The 20,328-nt window shown below is 33.4% G+C and overlaps 1 protein-coding gene across 6 annotated transcripts in view; it reads left to right on the forward strand.

Annotated features, from left to right (window-relative positions):
* The window catches only part of Col19a1 (collagen type XIX alpha 1 chain), a 319,421-nt gene that overhangs the window by 115,892 nt on the left and 183,201 nt on the right, over nucleotides 1-20,328 (forward strand). For all 6 annotated transcript variants that reach the window (XM_048805612.1, XM_048805613.1, XM_048805614.1 and 3 more), the window contains one exon: nucleotides 11,580-11,633. In XM_048805612.1, coding sequence (XP_048661569.1) covers nucleotides 11,580-11,633 — 54 coding nt within the window. The remainder of the gene's footprint in view (nucleotides 1-11,579; nucleotides 11,634-20,328) is intronic.

A 20,328-nucleotide genomic window follows, 5' to 3' on the forward strand; every position in this document is an offset into this window, starting at 1 on the left:
TTATATATATATATATATATATATATATATATATATATATATATATATATTTTTTTTTTTTTTTTACCTCAGCATTACTCAGGAGCTATTTGCTTTTATCAGTTAAAAATCCCAAGATTTATAATGGAAACAATTTATGTAAATTCAGACAGTTATAGGCAGACATGAGATTAGAATCAGGCCTCCTGTTTTCAAGCCCTGGGTGTCAGTTCCCAGAATCACAAATAGAGTCCATGCTTTGACTTGGCAACTTTGGAAAACTTACCATTTTTCTTAGTTTATGTTTGGCTGCCAGAGACATATCAGAGACCTCTTTATTATCACCAATAATAAAGCACTAAATTAGCTATCTACTGTAAGTTATGTTAAAAAGTTAAGTAAGCCTCAGGTATCCTTAAGTTAGAAAAGAAATTCTTATTTGGTAAAGGAAAGCTCTGTTTTATAACTTCCTTTGCTTAACCAATTTCTGTATATGCAGGTTAGTATTGTGTGTGTTTGTGGGTGTGTGTGATTACCAGACTGAATTTTAAAAAGCAAGCTCCGATTATATACCACCTATAGGAGATATAGATTAGATTCAGGATGCATACAGGTTGAGCTTAAAACACATCCAAAGATATATTATGTACATAGAAACCATAAGGTGTGTGAAATGGCTATAATAATAACAAAGTAGACTCTGTGACAAGTAACATTAGAAACAAGAAAAGCTATTTTATAATGATAAAAGGAACAATATATAAGGAAGATGTAATAATAAGTGTGCATTTGTCTAACGTAACCTCAGAATACATGAAGCATAAACTTATAGCAATGAAAGGGAATAGGCAATTTGAGATAAATAAAAACTATTAATTATATTTGAAAATTTCAATATTCCACCAGAAAAATTATAATTTATCAAGCTAGATTGTATTATTTATTATTAAATTAATCTTAATAAATTTTAGGAATGCCAAACATAAAATATATTTTCTAATCTAGAAGAATTAAATTTAAAAATAATACCAGGAAAAATATTTGTTAAATCCTCAAATGTTTGGAAACAATATGTTTCTTAATAATCCATAAAGAATTAAAAGGAAATCAATTAAAGAATCAAAAGGAAAATTTAAAAACATTAACTGAATGGAAATAAAAACATATTTAAATGTATAAGATTAAATGTTCATATTAGAAAGGAATAAAAATCTAATGCTCATAATCTAAACATCTACCTCAAGAATGGGGGCAGGTGCATGTCAATCCCAAAGTAAGTAGAAGGCAGGAGTAACAAAATCAGAATGAAAATAAAGGAAATATTTTTTTAAAAAAGAAGAATAGTATAAGAAAACAATAAGATCAGAAGCTGATCCTTTGCAAATTTTCAAAAAATTGATAAACCTTTAGCTAAACTGATCAGGAAAGGAATAGAAGATAATAATTACCAGTAACTGCAATGAAGAAGGGGATACAACTACAGACCCTACAGAAGCTAAAGGTTTTAGGGGAGAATTAGTCACAATTTGTAATAATAAGTCATATAAATGAAACTTGTAAATTCTTAGAAAGTAAAAAAACTACTAAAACTGACCCAAGAACAAACAGAAAATTTGTGCACACCTATTTTAATCAGATACATTGTATAATAGTTTAAAAATCTTGGTATAAAGAAAAGCCTAGGTTCAGATAGATTAATTCTAGCAAATGGCTTCAATTCCCATTAAAATTAGATCAATTCTATGCAAAATCTTTCCAAAAATTGAAAAGTATGAATTTAACCACTGCATTTTATGAGTCTAGTATTAATATGATAAACCAAATCAAATAAAAACACACAATAACATACAGAATTTTTACAAACATAAACATCTGCGCTAATTCAACTTAACAAAATGTTAACAAATTGAATCAACAATATATAAAACATGCATGAAAGATTGTTTTTACATTTGAAAAGTAGTTAAAACCTGACATTAATAGAATAAAATACAAAACTGTATGATTATCCCAGTAGATGACAAAAAAATTTCAAAATTAAATACCCATTCATCAAACTAAGAAGAATAATTCCTCTCTATGATAAAGGATATCTGTAAAAATTTAAAAAGCTTCTAGTATTATTCACTTAGTGATAAAAACTGAATTATTTAACCTAAGTTAGAATCAATGTAAGAATGTCTACTCATCTTATATTCAGTATTGGATTGAAGGGTCTAGCCAGTGTAATACTGTAAGAAAGAGAAAGCAAAAGCTAAAAATTGGAATAGAATAAGAAAATCTAGAGTTGTTCTTACTTGGCACAACTTTATGTCTAATACTTAAAGGAAAACTCAAAAAAAAAAAAAAATCCACTATAACTAATCAAGTTTGGCAAGGTTGCACTAATCCAGATCAGATCAGTGTTCAGATTTCAATCTTATTTCCAAATCTTAACAATATTCAATCAAATGAAATTAAGAAAACAATTTTATTTATAATAGGATTAAAAGGAATAGAATACTTAAGCATAAATAAAAAAGCAAAGAAGTGATTAATGTATACCCTGAAAACTAAAAAATTATTGCTAATAGCAATTCAAGAAGAACTAAACGAAGAGATGTTTTCATGGATTGGAAGACCCAGACCCAGATTGTTAAGATGACAATTCTTCATATACTAATCTATAGATTTAGTGAAATTCCAATGAAAATCAGAAACTTCTTAAAATTAGTGCATTAAAGTTATACATAGTAGTTAGGTTCATTTTGATAAAATCATGCATGCAAGGAATTTTATTTACTCCAGTTCCTGTTCTACTCTACTGATCACTCCTTTATTTATTTATTTTTGATTGGTGCTTTCTACATATTCATAAAGTAGAATTCACTGGTGTATTTAAATATGCAAATAGCATGGTTTTCTTAAATTTATTGCACATGTACTCCCCTTTCCTATTCTTCCTTCCTCCCTTTCTTTTTTTTTCAATTAGAATGTTTTTATTAAAATTATTGTACATTGACAATATCACATTTGTACCAGCTTACTTGATAAGCATTTCCAATGATTTTATACAAGTCTTCTTCAATTTCTTTCTTCAGTGTTATATAATTTTTATTGTAGAGCTCTTTAACCTCCTTGATTAGATGAACTCTCAATTTTTGTTTTGGTCATTTTGTTGTTGTTTGTTCTTGAGGCTGTTGTGAATGAGATAGTTTTCCTTGATTTCTTTCTCAGTAAAATCACTCTGCATGTATAGGAAATTGTTTTATGAAGGTTGATCTTGTATTCTCATTCTTTGCTGAATTCATTTATCAGTGCTAGAAATCTTCTGATGAAGTTTTTGCTTTGTTTTGGTTTGGGTTGGTGGGTTTTTTTTGTGGCTTTTTGATTGTTTGTTTTTTGGTCTTCTATATATAGGATCGTGCCATCAGCAAAATCATGCCTATTTGTATCCCTTTAATTTCCTTTTCTAGCCTGATTGCTCTCACTAGAATTTCAACAACTATATCAAATAGAAGTGGTAAAAGTGGACATCCCTGTCTTATTCCTGATTTTAGAGGAAATGCTTTCAGTTTTTCTTCATTCAGTATAAAATTGACTTTAGGTTTGCTATACATAGCTTTTATAATATTGAAGCAAGTTCCTTCTATTCAGTTTCTCCAGTGTTAACATGAATGGATACTAGGTTTCATCAAAGAGTTTTTCTGCATCTATTGACATGATCATATGATTCTTGTCCATAACTCTATTTATGTGGTGAATTACACTTATTGATTTGTGTATGTTGAACCAATATTGCATCCCTAGGATGTAACCTACCTAATCATGCTTTATTATCTTCTTGATATGTTTTCAAATATAGTTTACTAATATTTTATTAAGAATTTTTTGTATCTATGTTCATCAGGAATATTGGTCTTTGGTTTCCTTAATGTCTTTTTCTGGTTTTGGCATCAAGGTTATTCTGGCTTTATGGAATGCATTAGGGAATGTTCCCTCCCTTTCAATTTCATGAACTAATTTGAGAAATATTTGTATTAATTAATTTCAGGTCTTATCTTTACTATTTCCTGCCTTCCTCTGATTTTGGAGTTAGGTTTTTTTTCTTTTTTAAATGTCTTGAGGGAGCATAAGCTTATTTATTTGCAATCCCACTATTTTTTAATGTAATCACACAATGATATAAATTTTCATTAGAACTGCTTTCATAGTATCCCAGATATTTTTATATGTTGGATCTCTGTTCTCATTTGCTGAAACATTTTGCTATGTGTCAACAAATTGATCTAAGGTCATATGGAATTGCAAATAGCCTGGTATAAGCAAAATGGCTTTTAAAAAAACTTGAGAGCCCAATTTTATCATTTATCATAAAGATAAAGCAATCAAGAAAGTGTGAATTTAATATAAAGATAGACAAATAGACCAATGGAAAAGAATTTTTTAAAAACTCATATATATATATATATATATATATATATAGAGAGAGAGAGAGAGAGAGAGAGAGAGAGATGATTTTCAATTGAAATGGATGATGGAAATAAATGTAAAAAAAAAACTTCTAGAAAAAACACAGAATAAATTCTTTGTGAATTTGGATTAGGCAAAATTTCTTAGTTATGACACTGAGAAAGCAATCAATGAAAGAAAAATTATAAATTATTAGTTTATCAAAATAGCTCTTCTTTTAGTTCACTGCTAAGAATGAAAGACAAACCACACAAAAGGAAATATTTGAAAATAACATATGTAATAAAGGACTTTTATCCAGAATATACAAATATCTTTAAACAAATTATTTTTAAAATGAGTAAAACAGATTTAAGCAGACACTTCACCCCCAAATATACATGAATTACAAATAAACTTGAAAACTTGTTTAACATAGTAATCATTGGAGAAATGTAAAATAAACAAACATTTGCTAGTTTAATTGTGATGGTTTTATGAGTGTATACTTACGTTAAAATTTTCAAATTATATGCACTATATATGTAAAGTTTATTGCATTTTAGTTATACCTCAATAAAACTATAATTTTCTAATTTAAAAATAATATCACAAAATAAATCAAGTCATATTCTAGAAGCAAATATTTGCAAATCATATATCTGATGACAACCTCTGTAAAGAATACATTAAAAAACTTTTACAACTCAATAAGATGGCAAACTAATTAAAATGAATTCAAAAGATCTGAATAGGCATTTTATCATACTTTATCAAAGAAAATATGAAAGATTAGTAAGTATAAGGAAAGATAATTAATATTAAGAAAATGATTAAAGAAATTAATACAACAATGGAATATTACTATGCACCCACTAAAATGATTATAAGCAACAATAACTACTATTGGTGAGGATATGTAGAAATAAAAAATTTTATATATTGCTGATGAGAATGTCAAGTGACACTTTGGAAATTGGTTTGGAAATTTCTTGAAAAGTTAAAAATTTACCATATGGCTTAGCATTATAAATACCTATGTCCAAGGAAAAATGTAAATGTTCATAGCACCATTATTTAGAATATCTAAAAATAGAAAACCAGTAATTTAATAGACAAAAAAAAAATCATATACCCATACACATATTAGTCCTCCAAACTAAAAAGAAATAAACTACTCCTCCATGTAACTGTGTGGGTAAACCTCAAGAGCACTATTTTGAATCAAAGAAGCCAGACCAATAGATCTACATGATTGCATGATTCTATTTCTATGGAATTTCTAGGAAAAAGATTAAAAATATAGAGACAAAGAGTGTATCAGTGGTCTTAGGTGGCTGAAATATGAGGGACAATTAAAACATCTTAATCCTGTATCATGGTGATTGATGGATGTACAATGATATAAACTTACTAAAACTTGTTGAAGTGTACATATAAAATGTGTCAATGTTATGGTATATAAATCATGTCTTAATAAAACTGTTAAAAATTTCAAGAGATACCTATACTGGAATTAGATATTTAAGGATCATTAGTATATAGATGATCACTGTCACTGTAAAGTAGAGAAAACAAGCTAGGCAAAGTCTTTTGGAAGAGAAAATATAAGAATATAAGAGACATGGGGAGAAAAAGAACGTAGGGCAGATCTCTGTGAAACAGCAATTCTTAAAAAATCCAGCAAACACAAAAATGAGAAAATGTGGCTATAGAAGTAAAAAAAAAAAAACAAAAACAAACAAAAAAAAAAACAAAGGTTTTGGTGTCTCAGCCAGTGAGTATTTCTTGGAGGCAGGGTCCTTTAAGGAATATCAAATGCTACTGATACGTCAAGAAAGAAAAAGTCTGAAAGGTATCTGATGTGATCACCTGAGAATGACCTAGGAATGAGCCATTTTTGAGGAGCAGGAAGGGCACAAGTCAGTTCCAGTGGGCTGCAGTGTTGGGGCAGCAATGAGCTGCAGACAGGAAGTAAAGCAAGCCTGATTCAGGAAGTTTATCTGAAAAAGAAAGGAACAGATGAAGCAGGAAATGAAAGTGCAAGAACTTAAACAGAAGATTCAATAGCACATTGTGGTTGTAAATAGGAAAACAGGTTGAAGATTCAGAAGAGAAGTGTACTCCAATACATCAGTTCCATGAGAAGACAGAAAAGGTCAGAATTGGAAGCACAGAGTGAGGGATTAGGATTAAACAATATGGAACAATTCTTTCATGTATAAGAACAGAAGAAAGGATGGTATTATATAAGTGAATTTGTAGATTTCATGGCATTGGTAGAAGGCATTCATGATAGCTTGTGTTTTCCCTGTAGGAAGCAAAGTTATCTGAGAGCAAGAACAGAAGTCATAATACCAAGAATTTGAGGAAAATAGTATAGTTTAAGGATGTAAGATGAAGTTGGTGATCATAAATTTACAATAATACAAATATAATTTTCTCTAGGAAAATTAATTTTTTTTCTAGTAACAAAAAATAACTTGGACATTTGAATTTGTTGGGGTTGATTCTTTCAGAAAGTTGGTAGGTTAAGAGTGTTTAGAGTAAGAGGGTAACTGAAGAGTCAAATCACAGAACTGCACAAATTGGCACAAGGGCCCATACAGGTTGTCTTCCCTTGGATTCCCTTGAAATGAAGTCTAAAATAATAACTTGAGGACAGGTCATTTGGGAGGGGTCTTGGGATACAGGAGGGAAGAATGGGGGAGAATATGTTAGGAAATAAGGAGACACTAACTAAAGGGTGTATTTTTGAGCCACTTATTATTGTAGGCAACTGGGGCTGAATTCTACTGGAGACCTCTTAGAACCCTGTGGAAAGCTCCTTGGAGTCCTTCCTCTGTAAACCAGGATGCTGACACCTCAATCCACTAACTTGTCACTCTTTCCTGGAGAATTTCTCTTAGGAACATTAACTCCTCCCATCCTTTTAGGCTGCCTTCCCATGGCTAAATAAATTTCTTGACTTCAGGAAAAACTACTAGAAGCAGAAAACCAAAGAAAGTGGGGAAAGCTGAGCTTGAAGTGAAATTCAACAGTATCCAAGACTGCATAGGAACTGTCCACCACAGCTTCAGCTGAAAACCTGAGTAGGCCCAGAGCATGTGGTTCAAGGTGAAATTAAACCAATTGAACAAATAATTGGAGATTATAGGGGAGTTTTTTGACCATGAAAGTTACTTATATCCTCAGATTCATTAGTTTATCATCAGTAAATGAGGATGAAAATACACACCTTGTGTGGTTGCTGCTAGAATTAAAAGGACTCCCTACTATGTAAGGTGCTTAGCACACAGCCTGGTATACAGTAAGGCATATAGAATAAATACTATTATCTATTGAAATACATATTACAAATGTTAATCACTGCCTATACTAATTATAACAAGGGATTAAGTCAAACTCTGTAAAAGAGTTTTACTACTTACCTGACTGTAGCATTTTGTATGCCAAGTCATGGCAATTACGTTTGGAAGGTCATTAAATTGTGGTAAAGTTTTAAAGTTACCTTCATGAATGAACAGGTAATTGGAATATCTTAAATATAAACTAATTCCCATGTATTCTCTGTCTTTTGGTTAAGATTGCATGTAAGCTTCCTTCAGACTAGAACGACAGACTCCCAAAGAAATATCCACAGATGTTCTATCAGTTTTATTTTTGAAATTTCCCCCTTTGGAACTTATCCAGATATTCAGGAACAATCTAAATGCATCCTACTTTGAAACATCCTCTCATGTCAAGTGAGTTTTCTTTAATTCTAGTTTAAATCTTTAATGCTGCAGTTTTGTTTTTACTCATTTTCTCTTCAGTGGAAAGAAAGGAACAGCTGGTTACTATTATCAACTTTCTTTTGTGTGGAATTTATTAAATATGCAACACTTGAATTTTTTTTCTTGTCTGTCTGGACATAGAATGCCCAAAACTTTGCTTTTATTTATTTATTTTTAACACAAAGAGTGATAGAATTTAAAATAAAGAATCCTTGCAGATCATCTATCCTAATATAAAACCTGATTAATTACTATAGTTAATATTGTCATCCAGCATTTCTTTTGTACATCTTGTGGTTAATTGCTTAATATATCATTTGCTTAACAATCAACTGAAATGTTATTCTTTTTCTTCTGAATGATAAAAACCCATTGCATATTAATAATATTAATTATTAATCTACCATATGATTTTCCCAATTTATCATTTTCCTTTTAGTTTAATTTTGCCTTGGGTACATGTGAATAGTCTCTCTTTTGAATTGTTTGTTGTTGTTCCATGCTCAGAGATGCATTATCTACCCCGAGCTCTGAGCTATGTTCACCTATATTTTCTTCTAGTTTTTTAAAGTTTTTAATTCAGCTCTTTACTCCTTCTAGAATTAACTTAAATGCAAGATTGTATATTTATTTTATTTCATTTTTATTATAGTGTATTCTTTTAGCCTTTGCAATATTTTATATCATGAATCTGTTACATATATATTCAAGAAACATTAGATATCAGTGACTGTTTGATAGATACCAAAATGTTCACTATGTAACTTTCCTCTGCCAGTTTCACACTCAGAAATAATATTACCCAACTATATTTCTGTTCCTTACACTGAAGGGCATTTTGAAAGACTTTGTCTCTTGCTTTGAAGAAATCCAGGTTATCCCTGATCTGTTTTAAAAACAAGTGAGCTTAATGGTTTTAGAGCCCAGGTTGTTTACTGAGTGAGTTGAATTGGGGATCTTGAAAACATTACTTAATGTCTCTGTCTTCTGTTTCCTGATTTGTAAAATGAAAATAGTGATCCTGTGTTTATCCTGGGTTGTCATAGAATTTCAAGATGCCTGTAGCAGTGCCTGGAACATAGTGAAAACTATAAATGTGTTTGATGAATATAATAATAATGGAGTAAATAACTTGTTTTCAGTGAACCTTACTCGCTTTCAGTGACCTGTTTGCTTTTTACATTAAAACTTACACTTTAAAAGATCCATTGTAGGTTTTTTCTAGTCACCAACTTGAAGCAGAGTCTTTCTTCTTTAGCCTTCTGCCATACCTCTTACCCTCTTGCCATATAGCATAAAGCCCATCAGACTATCAACCCCATTCAATATGCTATTATTTAACTTTAAAAAATTGACCACATAAAAGCTTGCATATCTCCTTATAGATACATAGCCCTTTAATATAGAGAAAGCTCATTTTTTCCATCTATAGGAACCATTATTTGTGTGGGGTGTGTGCTGGTGATTGAACCCAGGGCTTCATGCTTGTTAAACCCATACTCTACCACTAAGCTACTCCCCTGAACCCAGAATCAGTATTTATAAATAAAGAGTGTCTTCATTTTTAATTATATTCTAAAGTGAATAATGCTGTCCATAGAATTACTGTTGTCTTCATATATCAAAAACTTCATTTTGTTAACTTGTGTTCAATATCTTTTATGAAAACATTTATACACTGTATTATTTCTCAGCTGCTAACTATATAGATATATTATTTAGTGCACTTGTGAGCTTCCTAGTTGTTATGTTGCTTCTGAGTTCTGTTTTGTTTCATTTTTGAGGTCGTGGGTGTTGAACCCAAGGCCTCATGCACGCTAGGCAAGCAAACACTTTTCCACTGATCTCTACCAACAGCTTTTGGTCCTAAATGATACCCTCTTCATCACGACTATTCAGTGGAATTTTCTGTGAAGATGGAAATGTCCTAATCGTGTCTCCTGAAATATGGCTAGGAGAGTTGAGGAACTGAGTTTTAACTTTTTTATTTAATCAATTTAAGTAGCTACATATTGCTGGTGGTACAACTCTAAAGTAACTCCTGGGTCCTGTGTTTTCAGATCTAACTCCTTAGCTTCATTGTAACTATTTCACTGAACATGATTTGTATAATTTTGTCATTTTTTTGTTTAGGCATATATATTCTTATATTCTGGTGATCAAGTTATTTTTTACTTCTTGTATTGTCAATATTATAATAATTATATATGTTCTTAGGCAATTGGGACTATGCACACATATTTCTGTAGAATGTTTCAGTATCTGATGCCTTCTTCCTTAAAATGGGATACTTGCTTTTTGATAACATTTTGCAAGTAGCAATAATAATGTTCAATGCAAAAGAAAAACAGAAAATATAAAAGAGAGAATAAAAATTACCTTAGTGGCATAAAGCATGTATATTCATGCACACACATACACAGTATAATAGACTTGGTTGACTCCTTTATATATATAATATTTTATTTTTAAATATTTACTGATTGTGCAGATAATATATGTTTATAGCTAGAAAGAAATTTTAAAATATTAAACTACTTTTAATTTTAGGCTTGTATTTTCTCAATATTATTTTTAAGATCTATAGATAGACAGATATACTGGTGAACAGATATATGGATAGGCAGACAGGTATTTTCTAAGAACTTTAAATGTTCTCCAGATATGCAGAGTGTGCCAATAAATGTGTATGCCATTCAGACAGAAACCAAGTTAAAAAATAAAAATCAATATGGGCGTGTATCATCCACAATGGCATTAGTAGCCATTTTGAATATTTATAACTTTAAAATAATAAAAATAGGTATGGTTAACATTTATTCACTAAATTTTTCTATTGATTAATTAAATTTTTCTTTTTAAACCATGAGAATTTTCTTATAAAATTTCTAAGCATGATTTTAATGGCTGTATTATGGTCTGTCCCTTGTATATATATACCATAATTTATTTAATTAGTTCTCTTTATTGGACATTTAGGATACTTTTCTTTTTTTCCTAATAAATAGGATGGTGCCCTATGTATTCGTGCCTTAAACTTTTCACCTCTGATTCTTCTTTTGGATACATTCTTAAAAGTGAAAGCACTTCACTAAAAAGTGCTTAAAAATCCTTGATACATACTGCCAAATTACCCTCCAAAAAGTTCTGTCCCTTATAGAGGAACATAAATAAATCTTGTTCTAGTTCCACTCTTTCATCAATTTTTTTCAGCTTTTCTTTGAACCTTTAAACTTCTTTTTGGTTTTAGAACCTAGATTGTTATTGAATAAATGTTTCTTTTAAGGGATTAACAAACTACTCGTTGGTTATAAATATCCAAATAATGTAACTCTCCTGTTTTTTCTTAGCAAAGGATGTAACATTTTCACTGTATAAATTGTTTCTTTCTAGGGTGAACAAGGAGCAAAAGGAGACCCAGGACTGGCTGGCCTTAATGGACAAGATGTAAGCCTAACTGTCTTTTTTCTAATCTTCTGTTTACATTTTGCCACTGAAATAGTTTATCTAGTGCCATTAAGATTTGACTGTCCTTGGCAGAACTAGCCACAGTGGAGCAAAATTAAGAATCAAGGCAGCTTTTTGGATTTGGTTGAAGGGGCAGTGTTTGTAGTTTTTGTTTTGTTTTGTTTTCATGGCATATTAGCAGCACAGTTTTTATTTTTAATTATTTGGCTTTTATATATTTCATATATGTGCTTACCTTTAGCAGCTCTTTTGTATTTGCTCTTTCTGGTGTATTTTTTTAAGTCTTCCTTTCTCTATTTACTTTCTTCTTACATATATTCTGTAGGGGCCTGTACCGTCACCCTGACTGCTCTCTCCAAATCCCCATTAGAGAGAAGAAGTGTAGGGAGACCTCTGTATCTGGACTGCTCCCTGACCACCAGTTCCTGACCTTGGAATGTACAGCCAGTGACATCCCTGCTTCCCAGTCATCTCCTTCCCTTTCCCTCAAGACAGTCATCACCTCTTCCCCTCCAGAATATCATCCTAGTTTTTAGGAGGAAATTTGAATAATAGCCTGAATCTGAGCTTTCTTCTGAAATATAATCTCGTTTAAAGTCATCAAACTCTCCATTTGCTATTGACATCCTAACTTTACTGGGGGAAGTATCCAAAATAAGAATTATTTTTTAATTTTGATTTCCTTATCTCACTTACATAAGACCTGAAAGACCACCCTGCCTGCTCTATGAATAAGCTAAGGAAATAATACCTAGGACTGTATCGGGTTCCCTAATGCCTCTGTGCATCTTCTATGAAGAAGATCATTACAATGAGAAGCAAAGCTGAAGACCAATCCTTGGGGCTAGTGGTGGATTAAGAGGGCTCCCTGAGGGAAGCTCCTGTGGAAGAATGTCCCTAGAAGTTAACCCTTGTAACCAACACTGGCCTGAGGCTCTAATTTCCCATCCTATCACCCCCTCATACATAGTTTTACTACCTTGTTTAGTTTCCAGAAAGCTCTATTCACATCTAAAATATAACACTCATTCCTGTTCCTCTGCTCCTTTGAAGTGATTTTCCCACATCCAAGAATGGGCTCTAGTACCAATGGCTTCTATCTGGGAAGTCACTCTCTCCACCTTAGCACATCTGGACACTGACACATGTTTAAACAGACTAGCAGACTTGCCTCCCTACCCATTACTAGAGGTTCTGGAGCAGAAGGCCAGCGCCTAGTTTGTATCCCAGTTCTACCACTAGCTGAGCAAATCACTTCTCAGAGTCTATAAAATGATAGACTTGGACTTTAGACTGACTTACTTCTCCATGATGAAAGTGTCCTCTGATCTTATATAAAGAGATTATTAAGATTCCAAACTTGAAAAGTATGATGAGATTTGAAGCTTCATTCTGGTTTTTTTGAATGCTTGCAATATATAAGGTGCTGTGGAGAAAATAAAACCAGAAAAGTAGCAGGATCCAGAGTGTAGGAAGTACTGCATTTGAGAATATCAGTTCTTCCTATGAACACAAGGGAGATAGGATCCAAGCTGTGTCTAAATGAAGATTCATTTTACATGTGTCCTAAAATGGGTAGTTTGGGCCTTAGCCTGGTTTTCTGTTCTTTCTATTGTTTCTCCCTAAAATCAAAGACTATGTCTTAGAATTCCTGGTGTTACCAGAATCCTATGCCAGAGGTCCTACTCTGGGGTCCCAACAAATCAGGTACAGCCACTCACCCCAAAAAACAAATGAAAAAAAGTAATGGTTAAGAGAAGGAAGGGAGCTTTAATCATTGTAGCTATACCAGGAAAACAGGGGCACCCACATCCTCAACCCTGACTGTAAGGATACTGACATGAGCTTCCAGATTATATAGATGAGGGGAAATATGCATCATCCCGCAGGCTTGGCCAAACAGGGATTTGGTTGCCCATCATCTCAGGACTGTACAGGCAGGCCCTTAACATTGCTATTATCTGGTAATTTCAGCTCATCACAGGATGTTTAAGGATCAGACCTATTGTTCCTGGAATCCAAGGTGACTCAGAGCAAAGGAGACAGATGCAAAATGGAGGTGGACATGCCAAGATTTTAATTCTGCTTTTAGTTACTCATTGGACATTTGCAGACCCAAATGAAGAGTCTTAAAGTCCCTGTTACAGTAGTATTTAGTAATGTTTAGGGAAAGGTACACAGAGATATTGCAGAGGTGAAAGATAAGATAGATAGGTAGGTAGGTAGGTAGGTAGGTAGGTAGATAGATGGATGGATCTATATATCATTGATACATACATATAAATTTGGCACTTGACCAGAATGAAAACTCAAAAATTATCCAACACTGTGACCATTCTTTATGGGAAAGATTTTTAACTTGTGAGTAATATAAGAGCATCTAAAAGATAAACTGCAGTGTTGTAAAGAAAAATCAGTTTCTGTGCATGCGAGCTCTCTCAGATACAGAAGCAAAACAAAAATTTTTTAAAGTTTGTAAAACTAATGTTAGAGCTAAAATAATATTAGAGAAAGAATTTTTCCAAACATCTGAGTCAAACTGGAATTTAAAGATTAGGAAATTTTCTTTGTTGTCTGAAAGGAAGCTGATAGGCCTTTTAGAATTAATCAGTTGATAGATACATAGTATGTTGGAGTACCTACCACAAAGTCCAAATTCTCTGGCTGCCACTGTCTGAACTTCCTATCTGAACAAAACCAAACTTGCTGGGAGGGCCCAGAGCCCAGTGGGCCCTGTGACTATGACCTTTTCTCCCCAGGAGGGATCCTGAAAGAGTCCTTCACAGGCCCCAAACACAGAGGTGCTATTTCTTTAGCACCGTAATTGTTTATTGTAGCTCATTAAGAACACTATAAAGTATGACAAAGGACATTAACTTTTCTCACTTGGTTACTTAATTGATATGTAGATGGTGTTATTTTCCTTTGCTTAATTTTGCCAAAGATATTCAGGAGTCATGATCAAGAAGTAAGAAAAAGTAATGAAATTTCTCCTCTTTCTCCTCTACTATCCCTTGATCTTATGTTGTATTATTGTACCATCAGTACTGGAAATATTGATATCATGTTGTAGCATATAAATTGTTTGTACAAGAAATTCAAAGTTCAGCCCTTGCTCAGCTTTATGTGGTAGCTAGAACAGGGGGCAATAACATCCTTATTTTCAGAGGCAACAAATGAAGGCTTAGCAAATTAAGCAACTTTATTTTAGAAAATAATAAAATAGGGGCTGGGGCTGGGGCTGGGGCTGAGCGGTGTAGTGCTTGCCTTACACATGTGAGGCACTGGGTTCTATCCTCAGCACCACATATAAATAAATAAATAAATAAATAAATAAATAAATAAATAAATAAGTAAAATAAAGATATTGTGTCTATCTACAACTAAAAAAAAACGAAAATAGTAAAATCAGCCTTTAACCTCAGTGTTTGACAGAAAAGTCTTTTCCTGACTATATTGTGCTATACATCATTGCCTATTTTTTAATGCTAAAATAAATAACAGCCTCTGCAGACTAAAGTAATTCAGCATTTATGACAGTTCACTCTGTCAGTATGCACAGGTATACATCCATATGGGTTGAAACTATTAAAACGGCAATTTTAATCTGAAATGAAGTCAAGTCATGATGGAGATTATCACTTCAAAAATATTCTATTAGAGTGCATAGTGAACAAGCTTGATGGGCCAGCTCACTCCTTTCTGAACTACTTTCTAAGTCAAAATAAGTTGGAATGATTTAATATTTCTATGCCCTTTTTAATAATCTTTATTGTAATATATCACATAAGCCTGAATGTCAATGTATATTATAATAATTTTTTCTATGCTAGTTTTCCCATAAAATGGACCAGATTACTTCAGAAAATATAAACCTTAATTAAAGAGAGGTATATAGAAGTTCAGTCTCAATAGGGCACTCTTGGCATTTTGGGCAAGGCAATTCTTTGCCATGTGGTCTGTCCTTCAAAAGCAGAACATTTAGCATCCTTGAGGTTTACCAAATAATATTAAATGCCCATAACAGCCCCTAATCATTTCTTGCTCGCTTGCTCTCTCTAGCTCTCTCTTGCTCTCTATGGTATTAGTAGTTTCCTTATAGTTTAAATAAAGTATATCAAACATACATTGAAATTGTAAAAAAATTGAATTGCTAGAATTTATATTTTAAAATTTAAAACTTCATCTTGATACACAGTCTAGTGTACAATTAAATGATTTTGATAATATGAGATGCATTCAATAAGTGATATCTTAGAACAGACTTGAGGAGTATTGCATAGTTATCATCATGAAACCAAGCTACCTGGATTCAAGTTCCAGCTCTGCACTAATAATGATATAGCTGGCATAGTACATTATTTATTCTTTTTGTCTTTATTTGCACAATGATATGTTAATATTAATGGTACTTACCTCACAGGATTTTTTTGGGAGGATCCAAAGACTTATCATATATTAAGCATTTAGAACAATGTCTTCCATATAGTAAAGAGCTATAAAACAGTTGCTGTTATTAAAAACTGGATTAAACACAACACATTTAGCTCTAATAGAAAAATCTTTTCATTTATTTGATTTTTGTAAGATTATGTAATATTAGAAAAGTAGATTTTCATCATTAAGTTTAGTGTCTTCTCTGCATCTTTACTGTGGTCTTTCAAACATCCCTTATCAGAATATCATTTGATGTTTCTAAAATAATCATGTTAATCTCCTTATACCAATGCAATCTTGTGCTACTAAATACAAAATATTGAAATTACAAACCCAGAACTCCACTGGCGACAGCTGTTGCCAATGCAGGAAGTAAGGTGCAGTTAGTGGAACCTGAGGCAAAGTTAATTAATGGGTTAAAAATTTCCACAAATAACATTATTTTGTATCATCTGGTTTTTAAGGATGCTGTACCTCATGAGAAGTAGTTCTTGCAGTAAAAATTTTATTGTCTACTTGCTTTTGTAATTCCAGTTCAGCTTTCATTTGCCTTTGGATCAGAGTTTCTATCTCCACATTACACATGCAGAATCAGCTGCTGTGCTTTTAAGTATCTTTATGTACATGAATTTTGTTTAAAACTTTCGTAGTAGATACCCATCTTATTCCATCTTAATTTTAGTGTCTGTTCCCTTTGGTGCTTTATGCTGTTTGGAGAGTACTGTGCCTTTTCTCCCCAGCACTCAATAACCATTGATAGTTTCACCAGGGAGAAAAACTGTCCCTGAGAAAAGCATCACTGATTTATTTCTTAGAGCTTATTACAATGCCATGGCCTTAACAACATTGTACTTTGTCACAGGTGGACATGAGTTACATGGGTCCACTTCAATGGCCGTGAAAGTAGAAGCTTGATGAATACAGTGTTTCTCAGTTGCATTTTAACCTATGTGAGTTAAAGCACAGTTGTTACCTATCCATCAAACTGAGTATAAAACAGAACAGAAAGAACGGTTAATTATCCCTTAAACTTGTACTTAAAGAATAAAAAGCAACATTTGTTAGGCGCCTGCCATGTACTAAATGTTTTTACAACATGATTCTCATAAGAACTATTCAAAATAACTATTATTTTTACCTGTCTTATAGGGATGCTTAAGTAAACTACCTAAGATAATACATAAAATGCTATTTCTCTACTGACTCTCCTGACCTTCCTGTTTCTGATGTCTTCAACACCTCTCATAGAATTGAGCATCCTGGGGAGCTGCTCTCTTCACACCCCCTGTAGAAATCTATGATGATATTGAGTAGTTGCATTGTCTTGTAAATGTTATTCCTCACCCCATGCCTGGCCATGGTTGACTCAACCCAAGAAAGTTAGCTGAGTCAACTACCAATAAGTCTTTTCTCTGGAAGTTATACTTAGGATTGATTTATCAGGAAAAAAAACCTTTAAAATTTTTAATGTATTATTTTATGCCTACAAAATAATATATGGAATGCATGTAATGGTTATGAATAATAGTTATAGCTGGAACATCACCAAATTCAGAAATCATTTTAAGAACTAAAAATCATCATCCTCTCAAAGCTGCCAGTGTGGTTCTCCCATCCCACCTCCACTCCAGAGTTAGTAATTTTCTTAAATGTTGTACTTACTGCTTTCTTCCATTTTTAGGAATTATGTTTTCATATTCATGTTTATAAGGAATATATTGATTAGTCTTACATGTTTGAGATTTTCTGATTTTTGTTAAATAAATGCATCTCAGGGTTTTTATCAGCTATTTCTTTTGTCACGTTTGTCCTTTCTCTGTATAGTTTTGCATGAGCAAGAAAACATAAAACTGCTTTTAAATAAATTTTTAGCACAATAAGTGGCACAACCTCCCAGCCAGCTACTTAACCCAGCTCCCTTTCCCAGTCCACTGCCTCCACATCTACCAGTCCTGCCTGCCAGTATGTTCCCATTCTAAACATGGCTCTCCATCTCCACTGTTACCACCCATCCCAACCATCTTGCTCTCCTGCCCAGAAAGCTGTCATAACCACTTTACTGCTCTCTTGCTGCCTAAAGTATACATTTTACCTTATAGCCAAAGCAATACTTTTAAAATTGTAACACCATGTTATTTTCCTGATTACAACACACTTAATGGCTTCCTGTTGCACTTTTTAAAATTTCCTCTTCCTCACCATGGCCTGCAGTTCTCTATGTGCCATGATCTATGACCAACCCTATTCTTCTTCACCTGCATGCCAGTGACACTCCTTCCACCTTGGGGATTTTTTGGTCTGCTGTTCCTACCACACTCATACTTTTCCCCAGGATCATTGTATGGCTGGATTCTTCTGAAATAACAGATGTCCCCTGAACACAGAGGCTGTTTCTGACCACCCTACCTGAAGTAGCAGCTTTCCCCTTCACTCATCAGTCAACCTGTGGACCTGTTTGTTGTCAGTCTCCCTCCTCCTATGAGTTCCAAGAGGGCAGGAACCTTGATTTTGTTAAAGAAAAAAGTTATTCTATTGTTTATTTTTTTAATGGCAAGAAAGTCTTTATTCAAGACTATTGCAGAAGGGGAACTTCAGTAAGGGAGACAGATTGGGCTCAAATCCAAATACAACAAGGGCAAGGGGACATTCCATAGTTAATAAGTAGAGAAAAGGGGGCCAGTGGATAGAAACTTCATAAGAGGAGATATCAAGGGTGGGGTGATTCTTGGATGACCTGATATAAGAAAATTCTTACTAAACAAAGGCCAGTAACTTAGATAACAAAGAAAGAGGATGACAAACAGATATCAAGGGTGGGAGATTTTTCCTAAATGGACTTAGGAAGATTCTTGCTATAACTGGCCTGAGCATGCCAAGGACAGAAAGCAGGGTGAAGTTTAGAGCTCATTGACAAGAGGGCTGAGGAAAACCTGATTGAAAGGAGGTTATGGAGAAAATATTTAACAACTTCTGATTCTTTTTATTTCTCTAAGACAGTATTATCCAATAGAAATATAATGAAAGCCACAAATTCAAGACAAACATATATTACATTTTTTAGCAGCCATATCAGAAAAGGCAAAAAAAAAAATAAGGCAGTTGAAGCTACTTTTAAAAATATATTTCAGTTATTTCATTATATTCAAATGTTGCCATTTCAACACATCATTGATATAAAATTTATTAATAAAGTATTTTACATTCTTACAGCAAATATTAGAAATCTAATGATATTTTACTTTCATAGCACATCTCAGTTCAAATAGTCCCATTTTAAGAGTTCAGAACTACCTGTGCTTGAGGTATTGTAATGGACAGTGCAGATTGAAGTCTAGAAGAGTGAGTGCACACCAGTGATATAGTACATGTTTATTGGATAAATGGATGAATGGATGATAAAAATCTATTCCCAGAAATGACGATTGTCTTCCCCCATGTAGTTAGGATATGCTGTTGCCAAGTTTTACTCTGAAAACATATATGATTTTGGAAGCAATGGATATGTCAAATAATAATAATAAATCTTAAATATATTTATTTATTTTTTACTCTTTATTTTTGTAACTATTCCAGAATAATGATAGAAAAAATATATATAACTATGGTTTTTGTTCAGAAAGCATTTATACAGAGAGTGGGAAGATGGCGGCGAGGGGAGTGCATTACCCCCGTGTGCTGCTTCACTGTGTGGGAGTATGACAAGTCAGGACGGCTAAAGGATATCTTGTTAGGAATTTCCAGCAATAGTGGGGTGCTCCGGAACCTGGAGGAAGGATTTCCATCGCACGAGGATCGGCTACGGGGACTCAAACGCGAGAGGTTTGTCGCACGGAGGGTAACTGCTTATTCAGCAAATCGCCCCGCGGCGAAAGTCTGCAGTGTGCGCTGGGATAGAGACGCAGGGTTACAGCGCTGCAGTTTCTGCCAGCCGCGCAAGCACCGTACTCAGGGCTGAATTCTGGGTTCCAGACGGGGGAAGGAAACGGTCCTTCTCGGTTCTACACACCGGTCAGTCCACAGAGGAGGCCAGCAGCCACCATCTTGGTAAACTGACGTCACGTCCCCTGTTTTCGACTGACCGCAACTCATTCAGCCATAGATCAGGTAATTCCAGGCTACAATTCGCCTGTGGCTTGCAAACAGATTGCTAGGGTTCTGCGCCTGGGTGCTTCTAAGAACCTGAGCCTATCGGAGCGAACGCCGAGCGCGGGGCGCCCGAGTTCCGGCTCCCGGAACC

The sequence above is a fragment of the Marmota marmota genome, unplaced genomic scaffold, assembly GCF_001458135.2.
Source record: "Marmota marmota marmota unplaced genomic scaffold, marMar, whole genome shotgun sequence".
In the NCBI taxonomy this organism is placed as follows: Eukaryota; Metazoa; Chordata; class Mammalia; order Rodentia; family Sciuridae; genus Marmota; species Marmota marmota.